Raw genomic sequence first — 19,197 nt, forward strand, 5'->3', positions numbered from 1 at the left:
AAGCAGAAACCACAACTGGCACTAGGCACTGAGTTATTAAGTTAGTCCCTCAAAATGATATAAAATTGCATAAAAGGTATCCAAGATTGATAATATAATAGCATGAAACAATCAAAAGTTATAGATGCGCTGGAGACGTATCAGAGACCCGCGTCAAGTTTTGCATATTGTAACATTTCATTATTAATATAACACAGTAGGAGAGGATAAAAAAGGGCTCCAGCAAGCATCTCAGCAATGTATTTCGTATCCCACCCTAGTTCCGGTTATCCGGATCGGACAACAATGGCATCTCAGCGTCATTCTACTTCATGAAGGCGTCGTATTGTTTGCTTGCGGCGTACTCGGATCTGGATCTCGAGATTATGGCGGTCTTGTTGTTGGTTTGGGCTACTTCTCGCGGTGGCGAGTTTAGTTGTGTTCTTCTGTTTGGGCTGAGCATCCCTTGCTTCTCTGCTTCGGGCACCATGTTCACGCCTATTGCGTTTGTGTCATGTGATGTATCACATCTTGTATTCGTTCTAAACTTCTTCTATCAATGAAATGATATGCAAGTTTTGCATATTCGCGAAAAAGGCCTTACGTATCCCCGAGCCCCCAACAAGTGTTGAGCTAAATGCCAGGGAGAAGACAATCGTGTTGAGCGTTGTGTCGAGGTAGCCACAAGCCATTGACAGTGAAGGCATCCATGGGTTGGCCATAACTAAGGTTGCGAAAATGCAATACTAACGCCGTTGGTGGGTGTCCCGTGGTTCATCTCCACACACACATGCGCACGCGAACATCAGGAAAGTGAGAAATAGAGACGAGAGATGCAATTGGGTGGCAATTTTGATCAAGGGCCCACTATCTAGATAATATAATTAAAAGAGCAAATGATCAATTGGCAAGTAAAGACATGATAACTTGCAACTATCAAAGTTTCAATGAATTTGGGTCAAAAGATCAAATGTCTCTCTCTAAAATGTTAGGGTCGAAATGTAGGAATATGAACTACTACTAATGAAATAAGGGAAAAACGAACACATTAGATATTTACCTAGAACATGTGGGTCCTTGAGTGGATCCCACATTACCTTAGAGACGTTGTTCTCTAAATTATAAAAAGTAAATGATTGAGTAATATACCATTTTTTGTGAATTCTGTATAAAAGAAAGTTGAGAATATTATTTTTTATATTAGACAAGAAAATATAAGGAACTCTTGTGTTTCAGCAATGGGTGCATAATTGTTTTTTTAATTTGAGTACATAATTTTCTACTATGTCACGGTTTCTAATTCATCTTGTCTACTACACCGTTCCACTGCACCACATGTTTCTACTACATTGTCCCATTGCAACGCATGTTTCTCTACATCACGTGTTTCTGCTGCATATCATCGAAATGCATATATTTCACTGCGGGGCTCTTACTATTTTGTTTTCCTTTGGAATTCCAGTCCTCGGTTTCTATGAGGGATTTTTTTTCCTCGACCCTTCCCCACAAGCGCCTCTAAGCCGACAAGGGTTTCCACAACTTCTGCCATTGCCGCCGATCTATATTGTCTTTCTGTGGCCTTAGGGTCATGGATGCATTGGTGGATCCCGACCTCTGCCAGTGGAAAGGGCAATGCTTCGTTTTTAGGTGTTTTTTTCAGAGTTTGTTTATGGGTTGTGTCCTGTTCAGGAAGCCGAGGTGCCGACGACTCCCGGAAGATGGAATGAGGTTCTTCCTACTTAGCCCCCATCCTGACAGTGTGTCCAATATCGTCCGAGGACGTGTGGAGGTGTGGTTTCGGCGGATCGCATGAGATTCGGCGGTGTTTGTCTTTAGTTGATCTTGCGGGATACAGTCGGTTTTTGCCTTTGGTGGATCTTCTTGGATCCGGTCTTCGTTCATCTGTGTTCGTGTGTCTAGATGTTGCCTCCTTCCGATATACGTTTTATCTTCATCCATGGTGGTTGTTGTTCTGGTGTGCTTGCCCTTTGGGGCCTTAGCACAATGAATCCTCAGTTGTCTAGTACAACAAGGTTTGTCCGGCTCCGGTGAGAAAAGGATGATGACGGTGGCGTGTCTTTGGCTTGTTCCGGTGCTTTTAGTTGTCGCTAGGTGGTCTATAAAAATGGATGTAAATTTTGTTACTTCCGGTGTTATTTGTACTATCATAATGTTTGATGAATAATCAAATGTTTTTTATTAAAAAAACGCTGCTGTACAAAAAATAAAAAAATAGAAGAGAAAAACCAATTTTTTTTCTTGGAGAAAAGAAAGAGAGAAACCATTTGCCGGTTGGTACCCTCACGAATGGTGACCGGATCCGGGCCGTGTCGGATGCTTCTTAAGCGGAAAAGGAAAACACACTGGACGGCCGATATAAGCAGCGACTCCGCCTCCTCCCCCACACACGACCCCCCTCCCTCTACACGACGACCACTTCGCCCACCACTCCCACGCCCGCACCGGCAGCGCCAGTTCACCCACGAGCCCGACGTGCGTCGCCTCTCGCGCCGACGGTCGCGCGCGGCGCCAGACGCGGGGACCCCCGCCTCGAGCAAGGCCGAAGCTGCCGCGAACTCCTCTCCTGCGCCAGCTCCCCGCATTGAGCCGCGCGGCTCCCGGCGAAACGCCACGCCGGGGCGGTCGCCGCCTGCCGTCGCGCCGGAGTCGGTGAGCGCTGATTTTCTATTCCGTTCGACCGTTGCGCTCGCCCGAGCCTGGAACCTTGCTCCGCGATGCCCCCACCGGATCTCCGGAGGGAGGGATTCGCGAGTCGCGTGGTTCTTGATTTGAACACCCTTCCTCGCCGGATTTGCTTCCTTTTTCAGTTAATTTCTCTGCCTGGATCATTGATTTCTGGGAGTGGTTCCGCTTGGAGTCCCATCGCTCTGTTTGCGACCGGGATCTCTGATTGAGCGGCATTGAGTTCGCTTTCTTCAGCACTGTCTTCTTGTCCTGCTGATGGGAATTGGGCATTTCGGGGTCGTGGAGTGGACTGGTGGTAGTTTGCGATCCGCATTCACGAGTTTTGCAGCCCTGTTGTTCCCGTGACTTGATTTGCCGGTGCACTCTTGCGTGCCTTTTCCTTGTCGTCCACGGCGAGCTCTCGCTGTGATACGAGCAGGTTGGTTGCAGAATTGAATAGTATTAGGAATTTCGAGTCGGCGGTTTGGTTTGGTTGGCGATCATTTACCATCTGCATTTATGGAGGAATATTGTCCAGCGAACTAGTACTAATTTCTTCATTTAAGATGTTCGATGAACCAATTGGCCGTGTGCAGCAATTACTGGAAGTCCTACGCCTATCTAGTTGTTCTTGGTTATTTTTTAGGCAACGATCAAGACTTGCTGATCTGCTATGCCATTTCATGTGAAGTAGTTAAGCAGCTATCTTTTTAGATCTTTTTCGAGAATTTGGCTCTATTTAAAAGAAAGAAGGATGAATTTTAGTTTACTCTGGTAGTACACCCGCTGTCCTACACAGTGTAACTAAGTAGCAAATCTTTTGATGAAGTTTCAAAGAAAAATATAAGATGGACGGGACGCCTAAGGTCTCTTATCAGTGGAGTCCTTTGGCACCTTCCTTGATTTCGACATCACATCCTATATGGAAATGAGAATGCTTATTTTGGTTCAGAAAGTTGCCTCTCACCTTTTTGAATTAGACAGCACATCTTGGAGGTGTGTATTCTTACTACCGCAAACCAGTATAAACCACATCTTGGGCTGTTTGTTTTTAATTCCTTTATGCCTGAATTTGAATTGTGTATTTTTCTTAGATTTTCCTCATTTTTCAGTCTTGTTTGGACAGGCTTGTTTTGCAAACGTGGTTATGTAATTATTTGTGTCTTATCATTTCTCCAGGAATCAGATTAACAAATTAGAGGTATCCTGAAATGGGTGCCAAAGAGAATGGCGAAGTGAGAGATGAGAAGGGAGTTAGATCAGATTATGAACCATCTAGAGTTTCTGTTTCCTCGCAAGGTGAGGCTCATGGTAATGAAGACAATAGAGCGAAAAGAGGTTCGGTAGTTCCAAAGAAGCTCTTGAAAAAAGACACCAAAGAAAATAGCCCTCGCATGGCCAAAAGCAGCACAAGTCGTCAAGTTCAAAACAAGGTGCAACAGAAAGCACCAAACAACACTCAGAACAGATCACCAAAACCTAGGAAAGCAGCAGTTAATGGTGCTAGAGCAATTGAAGTTAGAAGACCAGATATTGTAAAAATCCCTTCTCGCCCTCCATCAGAACTGTCCGAGGAGGCAGATGATATAGCTAGTGAAGCGGGAACCATTGATGATAGAGGCAATGAAGAGGCCAAAGAGATCGATGTGTTAGACGAAGCTCCACATTGCGATCAGAGTACTGGTACTGATGATGAAATTGCTGATATTGAAGAAAAGATTGTTGATGATGACAAAGCAGTTTTACATCGGAGAAATGAGGAACTACAGTCAAAACTTGAGAAGATGGAGCAGGAACTTCGTGAAGTTGCTGCACTCGAAGTTTCTCTTTACTCTGTATTGCCTGAGCATGGAAGTTCAGCACATAAGTTGCATACCCCAGCTCGGCGTCTTTCTAGGCTGTACACTCATGCATCCAAGTTTTGGTCCCCGGATAGGAGAGCTTCAGCAGCAAAAAATACTGTTTCTGGTCTTGTTCTCGTTGTGAAATCCTGTAGTAATGATGCTTCAAGGTAAGATATCACTACACTTAATCTCAATTTCGAATTCAGCGTATGAGATGTGGCACAAGAATAAAGCTTCCCCCATTAACAATCTACTGTTGATGTAGGTTAACATACTGGCTGTCCAATACAGTTGTTCTCAGAGAGATAATTTCAAAATCTTTTGGCATCTCACGTCAATCAACTCCAACCATGACGACAAAAAACTTAAATGGCAGTGCACACTGGTTTGATGGAAAATCCACGCCCAGATCCATGCCAGTGCCATGGAAAAACAACTCCAACGGCAAGCAAACTGAACTTGCTATAATACAGACAGCAGATAATTGGCAGGAAACTAGCACACTTTTAGCCGCATTAGAGAGGATCGAATCTTGGATATTTTCTCGGATTGTCGAGACAGTTTGGTGGCAGGTAATATTTTCCTTAGGCCATATAATCCCTTGCTCCAAACTGTTCTTGCATTCCTAGTCCAGTGCTTCACAAACAAATACTCTGCAGTGATTCTCTCAAGGACCTACTGTTCTCTAAATTTGTCTTATTTCTCCACATTGCGAACTCTCTGAAGAATGTTTCTTTTCCAGGCATTAACTCCTCACATGCAAACCCCAACAGAAGGTTCGTCAACCCCAAAGGCTCGGAAAGTGTTAGGCCCTTCTTTGGGTGATCAGCAGCAAGGCACCTTTTCTGTTAACTTGTGGAAGGCTGCATTTCACGATGCATACAGCAGACTCTGCCCTCTTCGTGCTGGTGGGCATGAGTGTGGCTGTTTGCCAGTATTGGCCAAACTGGTATTCATCGACATCTCTAGTTTTTCTAAAAGAAAACATATTTAAAGTTTCTAATGTATTTGTGTATTTGACGTGTTCTATTATCAGGTGATGGAGCAATGTGTAGCCCGTTTAGATGTTGCAATGTTTAATGCCATTCTTCGTGAATCAGCTAGTGAGATACCAACTGATCCAATATCTGACCCAATCGTTGACCCAAAAGTCCTCCCGATCCCAGCTGGTGAGCTAAGCTTTGGGTCAGGAGCGCAGCTGAAAAATTCTGTATGTACCTGATTCCAACTTTTGAGCGCACCCCGAAATAATTTTCCTATATTTTCTTTATCAAATTGTTTGTTGGGATGATGATTGTGGTTGAGATCAAAATTATTGTGCATTCTCACATATTATGAATGTGCTAGTCGATTTATAATAAATGAATGTCTATGCAGATTGGAAATTGGTCGAGATGGTTGACGGATAACTTGGGCATTGACGCTGATGACCCTGAGGATGAAGGTTTCGACATAGGAAATGGGAATGATGAAAGAATTGGTGCAGCTGAAGCAAAGTCTTTTAAGCTGCTTAATGAACTGAGTGATCTCCTGATGACCCCGAAGGACATGCTTATTGAAAAATCCATCAGGAAAGAGGTCAGTGTCCGCGCATAGCTCCAGACAAGTTAACGTACTGTTTTCTGTTGGATTGAACTGTCATTAAGCTTTTGCACTGTCTATCAGATCTGCCCTTCGGTCGGGCTTCCACTTGTAACAAGAATCCTGTGCAACTTCACCCCTGACGAGTTCTGCCCCGATCCTGTCCCTAGCATAGTCTTAGAGGAGCTGAATTCCGAGGTGTTATTTCTCTCTCCCCACAATGTTTTGTGATTACATAGTTATTACAAGCATTATCATGCTGACATATCAAACATTTGCGCAACAGACATGGTAGTTAACACTACACTTCATGTTATGATGCAGAGCTTGCTGGAGCGTCACACCGCGAAACACGCGATCAGCGCATTCCCGTGCATCGCTGCTCCTATCGCGTACCGCACTCCTTCCCAACTGGATGTGGAGGAGAAAGTGTCGGTCGCCGGAGGCAGCGCCAAGCTGGACAGGAGAGCCTCGATGGTCCAGAGGAGAGGGTACACCAGCGACGACGATCTAGATGACCTGGACTCCCCCCTCGCGTCCCTGTTCGACAAGAGCGCTCCACCTTCGCCGTCAAACGGCGCCGCGCCTTTCACTGCTCAGCAGAGAGGAGCTTCCATGGAGAACGCGAGGTTCGAGCTCCTGAGAGAGGTGTGGTCGGAGCGGCGCGGCAGTGATCCGGTGAACTTGTGAAGATCACCACCTCTATAGTTACTCCTTATATTACATAAAAAGAAAAAGGGGTTGGGAAACCCTGGAGAGGTGAAAACCCCGAAAGAAGTTGCTTTTGCAGCAGAACTAGGGCCCCTTGTATGATACTCCCTCCGTTCCAAAATAGATGACTCAACTTTGTACTAACTTTAGTACAAAGTTAGTATAAAGTTGGGTCATCTATTTTGGAACGGAGGGAGTATATCTTTGTACATCTCTATATACATGTTGTTGTTTTTTTCTGTAGTGGTGTATAGGACATAAATGGACGGCACTATGGCCGCCTGGAGGCTAAAAAGATTTGGTCTATGTCCTTTGCCGATTCGTCAGCAGTTCTATACTGTTTCTTCCTACCGACGAATCTGACGGGCGCTTTCGTGTGAGCTGTCTCCACTAGCCTAAGCATATCGATGGATGTGAAGATGCGAATGCGACGGCCCAACGGCAGCCAGCCGGTCGCCGTCGTCAGACGATTCGGACGGCCGCCGACGAAGGGGACTCGCCACCCGCACCTCCGGATGCCGCATAGTACATATGTGAACCGCATTGGCGGCACTGCTCGTGCAGTAATGGTTCCGCCGTCTGTGGTGCAGCAGCGACCTGACGTGAGGGAGACTGTGTTTGGCACGAGTGTGCAGGTGGAGATCTGGCTGATGGTTTTGATACTCTCTCTGGGCTTGCAAATGGAGGTGCTGCTGGTGCCACCGACGGCCGGCTCGTTCGTCGGGCCAGAGATGGCCGCGTCAGGGTTCCACTCCGCCGACTGTCTAGCGAGAGCAGTGGCAGCGGTAGGTACCGGTGTGCCCCGACCCCCGCTACCTAGAAATATGGGCTTTGGAATCTATCGGTACTGTGCCACACATAAAGCATGTTTAAAGGATTTTTGGAGGACTCTTTTCTGAAGAAAAATATCATCGGTCGTCTCATGCACTTTCTTTAAGGAAAAGCCTTCATGACAACTTTATTGATTTGCAAAACAATGTTACACAGTCATAAGACGGGGTAACAAAAATCCAGGAGGTTCGTCGACCAAATTACAATCAGTTCTGGAGGTACAGCAATCCCCAATGACTTCATGAGCCGCGCCGTTAGCTTTCCTAGGACAATGTTTAAATTTTACTCTTCCTGCGTTGGTGGCGCGCGCGCATCTCCAATGTTGATCCTCAAATCATTTGTAACCGTCTGAACCACATGATTCTGACGTGGTTTGTCATCCAACACGATCCTATATCGATCCGTAGAGGACACACTTTCTTCCGTAAACCGGAGACAAACCAAGGGGCTTTGCGGGTGTTCGGACAGCAGCCACGTCCGATTCTGACCATCCTTGCCCACCCAAAACCCGCCCTACTCGTCCGTGTGCGTTCCCTCCCGGCGCCAACTACCCGCATTCATGTCGTTGTAGCGCGCCCGCTCCGCATTGATACCGGCTCAGAGCGAACACGACCTCTCATTAGCGCTGGCATTGAAACAGCGCGCCAGCCGAGAAAGCGCCACCCGTGGCACACCCAGCTGAACACACATCGCCGCATTCAAACGTCTTCATTAAACCCACGCGCGTGCCGAGAAACCTACTACGGCCACATGTTCGTTTGCGAGCCGAACGACATTAAACACAACGCAGGGCAAGCTCCTCGAGCCAGCCGGATACGAGCCAGGCAACATGCTGCTCCACCTTCGTCCGCCGAGCCTGATGAAGCAAGTGGTCGCTCCAAGCCAGCTGGCGGAAGAGTGGCGAGTTGCTCCAGGCCAGCACGACGGAACGCGCATCGCGGTTGTCATGGACGAGACCAGATGGTGAGCCATCAGAAATCAACGTTCATGAAACTGCGCCCTGCCGACGAAGAAAGAAGCCGGCTTGGAGATCGGCAAGGTGGCGGCCAACACGTCTGCGACCGCTGCCAACATCGAGAAAAAGTAGAATATGGAAGGTCGCCGCTTCGGTCCAGGAAGGACCACCGCCGGCATGTTGCCAGCGTACATAGCTGGTGTCTTGCCCTTTCTCATGGACCACCATCGTCCCCTGCCCCAAAACCCAACCCTGATCCGCACTTCACGAAAGCGGATGCCCCCTTCCCCTCTGGCTGAAGCACCCTCTTTGCCACTCCAATGGGCGGCGCAGCCAGATATATGAAACATACAGGGGAGGAATATACCTATGGGCTCCCGACGGTCCGATGAGCGGGCTGTCGGACATGGGGAAGACAAAGGAATCCTCTGTGGCCAGCCTTAGACTAGTGTAGTGTATTATGGAGTTTTGTGCGGCCGGAGGTGCACATAGTTTAACCTTTAGGTAAAAGATGTCCAAAATGTAAATGCTTTCATCCAGTTTGTATGAAATCCGTTGTGTTTTCATGAATTTGTCTGCTTTGTCGGAAAAATGTTTGGACGGCCGGCTCCGGCATCCATGTCCGAGGATTGATCCCCCATGTTCACGGATGGATGCCAAAGCAAATTTACGAGTCAACGTTGAAGATGCCCTAATTGCCTCATACTCCCTTCGTTTCTTTTGAATTCATGTACTATAAGATTTGTATGAAGTCAAACGACACAAAGCTTGACCAAATGTATATTAAAAAAATATCAACACCTACAATATGAAAGTTGTATATGATAAAAATTAATATCATGCATCTAATGACATTGATTTCGTATTGTGAATCTTGATAATTTTTCATATAAACTTGGTAAAACTTTACAAAGTTTGACTTTAGACAATTTTATGTGCAGACAAAAAAGAAACGGATGGAGTACTTTGTTTAATTGTACTACCATCTCTCCTCTTCCAGGTTCTGATGTTTTATTTCTACCCTACTACAACTTATTTGGGACAAAAGGTTGTTATTGTCTGATATGTGGAACTGAGTTTATATGAAGACTTCAAATTCTATGTTTAACATACGGTGAAACGAAACACATCAGTACAAATTCCCAAAAAACCGTGCAACACAAATCAAACTTACGACACCAATCGATCATGCACTATCTATCGACACAAAAAAGCATGTGCCTTCGGACCTTCCAATTTCTAACCATACGTGGAAAACATTTTAGTCACACTACCAGCTATGGATCGCATTTATCCTGCATTGACGCCATAACGAGCACAGTATGAAGGCAAAACCAATCATCAAGATTTAGATGAAGGAAAATAGATAGCTTGCGATATTCCATACTCCAAAACTTCCACAGGATACAAAAAACATGCTGGTGCAATGCAAAATAACAGCTCATTCTAGCGATGTAGATAAAGAAAGAGTCTACTCAGTGTCATCGACGACCTTGGTTCCCAGCCCCTTCAAACCCTCAGCAGGCACCTCGGCAACGGTGACGAGTGAATAGAGCTCCTCCTTGGCGTCCTCCTCGTCGTTCCTCCTGCGGGCAATCCTCACGCGAACCCTACGGGGCACGCTTCTGATCCCACTGCTCCAGATGAGCTTGTTGAGCTTCACGTCGATCCTGACGTCTGTCGTGCCCATAGCCTTCTGTGCAAACTTCCTGAGCTCTTTGATGGCATTGGGTGCCTTCTTCTTGAAGGTACTGTCAAACATTATAAAAGACTCAGAAGGGACCATATTCAACTGTAACACACATCAATATTGATAAACTGGTTGGGCCAAATGTGAATAGAACAGTTTCATAAGGCAACTAAAACATGGTATCATGATATGTTACCCGAGAATACTCAAGGAGGTTAGTTCAATAACAAGTAGAGATAATTAAATAGAGCATTTTAGTTCGGGATTGAGTCGGACCAAAGTGTAGCCAGGTATGCCAACTGAGGCAGGCAGCACATTAAGATCAAAGTAGTTTCCATGATAAGTGATTGGTTCAAATCAGTGATATCCAAACTAGCCCTAATTCAACCAACCCTGACAACAAGAAAGCAGCTTTATTCATGACCTGAATGAACTACGTTTAAGCACCGTTCCTACAATTCAAGAGCAGAATAAAAACTGATTGTACACAAACCATTGGAAAATCTTATCGAACAAGCAACTGTGCTGAGCTGATGTGGTTCAACCTTCTTAGGTGGGGCAAGCAAATCATTTAACTGTCCATGGGCGTAGCTCAATTGTCGTAGAGCTAACAAACAACATGAATTGGATTACAACTAGTTGCATGAGTAGTTTGCAAGTGGAATGTTATGGTACAGCTCTCTGAGTATGCCAGCTCTCATCTGATGCATCAACCAGACCGGAGAATAAAAGCTAGTAACTCATAATAACAACTGGATCACAGTACAGCTAGCAGTAATCCAAACTGAAAAATGGAGCGTGATAGTACAGCTCTATGAGTATATACCTCTCAGCTCACGTCTAAACGAGATTAGAGAAGTATGACAGGCACATTCTATAATAAGTTGATAACAGACACAGCAGCATCAGGAAATTGTTCAATCTATTCTAACCAAGACGTGAGAGAACAGCGAGCACGATCTCACACCACAAACCGAAATCTCACTACTAATTAATCAATGTTCGTGGCATGAACACAGCAGGACGGCGTGGTGAACCAAGTCAGATCTTGCGGCGGGGAACGGAACGGCGAGCAAGAAGTGACATCGCTGGGGAGGTTGCATACCAGCCATGGAGGCGCTTGTGGAGGTTGACGGTGTACTCCCTCGTGACGACCTCCTCCTTCCTTGGCGCTCCGCCCTTCTTGTCCGCCATCCCCCTCCTCTCCTCGCTGACCTGCTGCTGCTGCTTCCTCACTCCGGGTCGATTCTGTTCCGGCGGCGCGAGAGGAAAACCCTACCAGCGACGGGGAATGGCTTTTATATGCTCGCGTTCTGAGGGGCGCACGTGCCGCTGATAATTCATGGGCCTCGGTTTAGCCCATGACCCAGCAAGGTGTGTGGGGGGGCGGGCCGTGCAGAGAGTACCTTTGGCATAGGTCCGTTATATGCGCTCACTGCTCCTGGTCTTTTTAAGCGACACATAGGCTATGGTCACTCGCAAATGCTACATATCTTATTCTTTGCCAAAAAGATGCAGAGCTTGCCTACAGTGCCGGCCGAATTAGCTCCGGCTTTAGGTAGGATTTGATCATTCATTTTTCTTTTCTGTGTTTCCTTGTTGTTGTTATTTTTATTTTGTTTTATCTGTTTTACTAATTTTTCTGCTTTATGTTTTCGGGTTTTTATTTTCCATCTTCATTTTTCCTTTCAAATTCATGACGTTTCCAGTCTACCCAGTTTAAGTGTACAAACATTTTCATATATATCATGGATATTATATTACAAATTACATGTTACATTCTATGAACATTTTTAAAAATATGTAAACATTTTACAAGCGTTAGGGGCATTTTTTAATGCTACAAATACTTTTTTCATATGTAATGAACAAATTTGAAAAACTGGAACAAATAAAATTACATTTCATGAATACTTTTTAAATCATGTGAAAACTTTGTAATTGGGAAAATTTTAGCATGGTCTCTCTTACCATTGATTTGATTTAAGTAGTGGTCAGATTAACTCTTACCTTCTGATCTTCCATGTGAAAAGAGGGGGTAAGAGGGAGCATGTTAAAATTACTCTTCTAATTGTAACTAAAATTTTAAAATATAATGAATTCTTTAACAGAAAATTATGTAATTGTTTTACAATACATCAATATTTTGAGAAATGTCAAGAACAATTTTCTAAGTGTATGCACATTTTTTACAAATACAAAATTTGTTATAATTTCATGAACATTTTTATTAATGTGTGAACATTTATTAAAAATATTTTATGAATATTTTATTTAATATTGCCAAAAACTTTTTTAAGCTTCATAAAAAATTTGTAAGCACTCCCTCCGTAAAGAAATATAAGTGTTTAGTTCATTAAAATAGTGATCTAAACGCTCTTATATTTCTTTATAGAGGAAGTACATATAAGAATTTTCAAGTAATATATATTTCTCTAAAAGTAATTTTATAAAACTTAAAATAGCGGGAAAAGAGAAAAGATATAGATAAAAAATTGTTTATACATGCACTAGCAAAATCAGTTGTTAAAACTAGTGCTTCACCACGAAGCACATTTGTGCTTTCCTTTTAACTAGTGCTTCACTGTGATATCTACATTGTACATTCGAGTCATGTACCAAAAAGGGGGGGGTAGAAAAACAGGAAAAAAACAAACAAAAAACGAGCGATAAACAACACCGGAAAAACCAGGTGAAAAAAACATTGATTTGTTGTAGACCAAAAATAAATAAATTGCCGAAAAAAGAAAATGTGAGATAAAAAAACAGGTTGGAGTACCATGGCTAGGCTCGCAGCCTCGCTCCACTTGGTTGGCTAGCCAGCCGCCACATGGGAAGCAGCCCGTGCCCGTCGGATACTAGGCTCGCCAAAAAACAGGGGTTACCCTCCAAAAAGGGCGCTCCCATGGGGCGCGCCTATACCTTGCTTCTAGTAGTCCGTAGGAAGACTCGCCTGAACCCAGGCACTAGATGGACCGACCCAATTGCGGCGAGGCCACAACCTCGTTTTTTTGTTCATGTTTTTTCTTTTTTACTTTTGTCTATACTTCAAAAAATTCAAAATAAATATATTACAAAAAACACACTACATAAAACAGTTAAACAATGCTAACCAAGCATTTAAAAAAATATTAAAGTGTACAAAGAATGTTTCTTATGTGTACGAAAAATGTATACACAATATATAAATAATGTGAAAAAAAGTTGATTGTGTACTCAAAAAATGTAGATCCGGTGTTTGAAACCTGTTACTCAGGAATTTGAAAAATGTTAAATCTGTATAGGGAAAATGTTGATCATGTATTCAAAAAAAATTACTCTTGTAATTGAAAAATGTTAAATTTTTATTAATAAAATTTTGACCATGTACTCAATAAATGTTAATTTTGTATTTGACAAATATTAGACGTGTATTATAAATATATATGGAAATGTATATAGAAAAAATGAAAACTAAAATTAAAAAAGCAAACAAAACTAAAGAAAATTAAAGAAAAGAAAAAACCTAGTGAAAAGGGAAAAAACAAATAAAATATAAAACCTGTAAATATAGAGAAAAGAGACGAATAAAAACCAATGAAAAAACAAGAACACAAAACCTGCAAAAACCCAGTGAAAACCCCACTCTGTTTCTTTAACAAGTCCGTGACCTACTAATGAAACACAAACCAGATGTTGGCCGAGTGGCTAGCAGTGCAATGCTGCAGCTAGGAGATCACTAGATAGATTCTGGTGGGCCTGCAACTGTAGAGGCTTTAGCGAGACCGAAGGAAGACTCGCTATAAGCGAGATACAGACTTTGCGGGCCCCATGAACGAAGCTCACCTAAACACATGTCTCCCATTGCATGCCGGGCCTGGCCCATCTACGAAGAGGTGCATGTCAACGCTCGTATGTGAAATTATTAATTGAGGAGTACTCCTTGCAAAAATCACTCCCACTTTCCCAAGTTGCGACAACTGATGTACAACGTGTCACTTGTCGCAACCTGTGAGTTTCCCTTTTTTTCGTAGATCTTTTTATTCAAAACGTTTCATCTATTAAACCATGCGTTCAAATATCGAACCGTTTTTACCCCTAGATTCCTTGCGTCGATGTTTTTAAAACTAGATCTCATGTTGATAGATTTTGACTAACTTTTTTTCGTGAAAAAATGGACGAAATATCAAACCGAGAGCACGATTTTTTTCTTATCCGAAAGAGACACGACCGTGCCTCTCACGAAAGCACAAACGTGTCTCTCGCGAAAGAAAAAAAATGCATTTTTTTCGTTCCCGATAGGCATAGCCGTGCCTCTCGCAAAAACACAACTATGCCCTCGCGCGACCAAATCCGTACCTCTCGCGAAAGAAAAAAAGCAGAGAAAACACATTTTTTCCGTATTTCTCATGCGAGTAAAATCGTGGCTCTCGTAGAAAAGAAAAACAGAAAACACATTACTTTTTTTGTTTCTGAGAGGGCCGTGCCTCTTGCGAAATCACAATCCTGCGTCTCGCAAAAGGAAAAAAAACATAAAACACGTTTTCTTTTCATTTTCGAGAGAGAGGAACGACCCCAAGAGAGACATAGACGCCCCCACGAGAGCTCCTTGTCCATGTAAGGTCGGGACCTCTTATATGGCGCATGAGGCGCCCCCTAGCGCCATGACGCACAACCCCGCACGCCCAGTTGGGCCGGCCCATTCGCGGGTCGGGGCGCCCCTGTTTTTTTTTTCCAGTTTTTACCTTTTCTTTTTTATTTTCTGTTTTTATTCTATATAAAAATAATTCGAGATTGGTTCTAAAATTTAAAAACATTGTGAATTGTGAATTGTCATAAAACAGTTGTCGAGTTTAAAAATGTTTGTGATTCAAAAGAATGAACATTTTTTGAATTTGAGTGAAACAAATTTTATAAGAATTTTCAATAATGATGAAAAAATATTTCATGAAAAAAATTATTCAAGAACATTTTAAATTTATGAATGAAATTTTTATTCAATAACATTTTTCTAAAATGGCTGAACAATTTTCGAATTTGATGAAGATTTTTTAAAATGATGAATAAATTTCGAATTTGATGAACATTTTTTAAATCTCAACGAATAAAAAATGAGTTCGCTGAACATGTTTTGAATTAATGAAAATATTTGTACATTGATAAACATTTTATGAATTCAATGAACAGAAAAATGTTCTTAAATTTGAAAAGAAAAAACGGAAGAAAAAGTGAAAAAAAGAAAGAAGAAAAAAGAAAGAGGAAAGCAGAAAAAAGAAAACATAAAAATGAAAAATAAAAATAAAATGAAAATGAGAATGAAAAAATGAATGAAGTAAAAAAGGAAAGGTGACTACGGTGACTTCGTAAATTTCAAGATGATGTGCTGTCTCAATCTTTCGGAGGTACTCATAAGGATAGAGTATGCGTGTGTGCGTTCATAGGGATGAGTGTATGCGTGTGTATATGAGCGCTTGCGTCTGTATTGTGTTCAAAAAAGAAAAGATAATAAAAAAACGAAAATGGGCTGGCACAAAAACACCCAGTCCATTTTCCTATATTAGGGGGGGGGGGGATAGTGAGTATTTGCGAACCCCCGATGCATGTGCTTTGGGCTGGCCTATTGGGGGTGGGTAGGGGGATACTCTTGTTTTTTCCCCTTAGTTTTATGTCTTTTCAGTTTCAGTTTTTTGCTTCTGAAAAAATATGTGGCATTTAAAAAATTGTTCTGAATTTGAGAATAAAGTTCGATTTTTTAAATCATGAATTCTCAAAAATATTTCCGAATTACAAATAATGTTCTCAAATAAAAAAATAAAAAATGTTAATGATCTGAAAAAATGATCATGAATTTCAAAAAATATTCAAATTTTTTGAAATATCCTTGATTCAAAATATGTTTGTGAATTAAGTAAATCATTTCAGAAAATGTCTGTGAATTTTTAAAATATACTTGTGAATTCAAATAATGTTCATGATTGGAAAAAAAGTTCATGGATTTGTGAAAATGTACACAAATTCAAAAAAGATTATGATTTAAAAAAATATTCATCAATTCAAAAAGTGTTCATGGCTCCATAAAATGGTCACAGTCTTTCATAAATATTTATGAATTCAAAAAATGTTGATGATTTCAAAAACTGTTCAAGAATTTGAAAGATGGTTACAAAATAAAAGTAAAAAATAAATAAAATTTAAAACTAAAATAAAAATAAAATGAAAATGTAAAAAAAGACTGGAAACATACAGGATATAAAGAAATTGAAAGGACAGAAAAAAGAAAACTGCATACGTCGAGGTTTGGCCGCTCCCACAAGCCTGATGTGTGGTTCAATTCTGCAATGCTCAGCCGTTGGGGGGCTTCCTACCAGGCCCAAACAAAAACATTTTATTTTGATGAGAAACAAGCATTCCCTAATCCGAAGTTGAAAAAAAAACTGCAGTCCGGAAAAAAAAAGGAAAAGTTCCAAGAAGCGGACCGTCGTCCTTCCTCCACTGAGTCTGAAGCCAGAGATGTATAATCAGGGTCTCAAGGATACGGATTCAATGTACGAAGACCTAGTTAGCTTTACACCGACCAGCCTAGGTCACAATCCGAGATCGACGTCCATCACTATGACATGCATGCGTGGCGCGAAAAGGAGGGCTCGCATCGTGGTGGTCTTTTGATCTCAGACTGCGTGGCATAAGTCTGAACCAACGTTGGTGCAGTGCCACAAGATTCTACTAAGTTGATAGCCAAATAAAGTGCAGCGCTGCATGGATGTTCAATGTATGTAGAACCACCACGTTTTCCTACACTGAAACGTCCGCCTTTGATGCCGACTATACCGTCGTGGTCACCGTGAACTGCAAGCCGGAATGTTTCAGCTACCTGCGTCTAGTGCGCGACATGCTTGAACCAAAGGAATGGGCAGCTGAGAAAGAGCAACCGAGGCAGCAGACCACCAAAAGTGTATAATTAAATGCAATCGAAGATAAGGCAGGATTTTGTTTAGGTTTAGTCAAAAGCTAGCTCTTAATTTGCGTCCAAATTGAGCCCACATGTCTCCTGATCTCTGAACATCCTCCATGAAGCTCTATCGAACTGCAGCACTATGTTAAGACAAGTGTGCCTTTCATCAGTAATTAAGCAACTGATGATGATAACAGAGTCGTTGGTGATTTTTATTAGGAGCCCACACGACCAGGCCCTGCACACGACACACACCAGACATTGTTCAGATTAAACACACCGTCCATTACACTCGTACCACTAGCTTTAAGCAGCTCACGATATGTGTAATGCTGTGTGCCACGTAGGCACGCTAGCTAATGCAAGCTCGCCTATAGTACTGATCAACGACGCAGCTAACGTGACGCGCCAACAGTTATCCATCGGTAGAAGTATTACCATCGAGGACGACCGAGAATTCATCAGTGTGATGACTGTTACAAACGACCTAGATTTAACAGACAACAACCACTGACGGCGTAGTAATATTGTATAAAAGCCTACTAGCATCTTCGAGTCACAAAACGGGCTTTTGGAGCACGGGGGCATTCGAACACATTTTTTAAAACCTCTCAAAAAAGTGGGGCTTGAAATTATTGCACACCGGCGAAGGTAGATTTGGAGCAGTTTCCCTGCCTTTCGCTCTGGCGACCGTGACTCCACCCTACCCACCCCACCTCGCCGCCGACTTCCCTGCGACGGCGAGCCCCCCTGCCCTACACCCCGCCCCCATGCCGAGAGTCGACAGATCTGCTCGCCTCCTCGCCCGGGCTCGACCATCCCGTACATGCCTCCCCCCTTTGTGTACCGGGCCTTTCCAGAGAGGCTGCGCCTGATTGGGTCGGTGTCACCGGAGACGCTGCGGGCGACTAGGATGCGGAGGTGGACGGAGCGAGCCACGCGGATCCGCGACGACACATCCTCCTACCTCCTGTGCGTGAAGGAGTGGAGGGCGCTGCAGCAAAAAGCGGAGGCGGAGCCAGATCCGGAGATGAAGGTGTGGGCATCGTGGGGAATCGAGAACTGTGGTGCCAGCATAAATTACGAGCTCCTCAACCTAGCGCGGAGGATCTATTTCGAGGGCAGTCGGGATGAGAAGAGGAGGATGCCACTCCCGACCGCCTCCCTGAAGGACTTCGTCAATTGGGCGCGGGCAAAGGCGAGGAGCACAGATCCACAACGGCGAGCGAGATGGGAATGCATCGAGGGGAAGATGTCGTCGGCGCTGCCTTCAGATTCGGAAGAGGTCGACCCCTGGCCATACCTCTCCCCTGCCCCGACCATGGATTGAGAGTTGGGGCATCCTGCAACAGTGGCGAAATTGGACCCAAGTGTCACGAGGGGGCAAAACAATTTTGGCTGGATGTGGCGATAACAGAATTTAGGAGGTGGATTGCGGACTGGAGCTTGCAGAGGGCATGGAAGAAGAAACTCAAGCTTACTCTGCCTACCACTCTGGTCATGAATGTGCGAGAAGCAACACCGGAAAGGGCGACAGAAGAGCTGCTGATTGTGGATCTCACCAGCAAGCTGCGGAGAGAGTTGAGGCTGCCCAGGAGAGGTGCAGAAACAATCCAGAAGATTGTGACTCGCATCCTGATGCATGCGGAGGAGGGGGAGCTTCCTCTGATTGCGCCGAATCAGGCCACCCAGCCGTCGGAGGTGATCGCGTGGGCACTGGCGGCAAGGACCTCGAGATACATGGAAAGGAGAGTGCGCTGGGAAGCATTCTTTCGAGCTCATTCACAAGAGAGTCTGAATCTGATGGAGATGATGCTGAACTCCAACCAAAGCAGGGGATGAGTGTTTCTGATGAAACAGAAACCATGCTGATTATGGAGCTTGCTGGCGGATTCAGAGTGGTTCAAAGAAGGATGAGCGCCAAAAAACGGTACAAAAAATTGAGGAAAAAAGCGTCCAGATCACCAGTTTGCTTTCCAGCTTGCCATGG

At 43.6% G+C, this 19,197-nt stretch overlaps 2 protein-coding genes across 2 annotated transcripts; one reads left to right on the plus strand and one right to left on the minus strand.

Moving 5' to 3' along the window:
- The first annotated feature begins 2,375 nt into the window (after positions 1–2,375).
- Positions 2,376–7,111, plus strand: LOC123151159 (uncharacterized). The gene is made up of 8 exons (XM_044570914.1): positions 2,376–2,649; positions 3,844–4,675; positions 4,774–5,080; positions 5,251–5,457; positions 5,545–5,718; positions 5,886–6,086; positions 6,174–6,287; positions 6,414–7,111. Exons 2-8 carry the CDS (start codon positions 3,876–3,878, stop codon positions 6,777–6,779), a joined length of 2,169 nt encoding a protein of 722 aa, XP_044426849.1. The 5' UTR covers positions 2,376–2,649; positions 3,844–3,875; the 3' UTR covers positions 6,780–7,111.
- A 2,798-nt stretch (positions 7,112–9,909) lies between these two features.
- On the minus strand, positions 9,910–11,587 carry LOC123151160 (60S ribosomal protein L31). Its single transcript, XM_044570915.1, has 2 exons — positions 11,382–11,587; positions 9,910–10,337 (listed from the first exon to the last, which is right to left on the minus strand). Exons 1-2 carry the CDS (start codon positions 11,468–11,470, stop codon positions 10,058–10,060), a joined length of 369 nt encoding a protein of 122 aa, XP_044426850.1. The 5' UTR covers positions 11,471–11,587; the 3' UTR covers positions 9,910–10,057.
- Between the last annotated feature and the right edge of the window lie 7,610 nt (positions 11,588–19,197).

This window comes from Triticum aestivum, chromosome 7A, assembly GCF_018294505.1.
Source record: "Triticum aestivum cultivar Chinese Spring chromosome 7A, IWGSC CS RefSeq v2.1, whole genome shotgun sequence".
NCBI lineage: Eukaryota > Viridiplantae > Streptophyta > Magnoliopsida > Poales > Poaceae > Triticum > Triticum aestivum.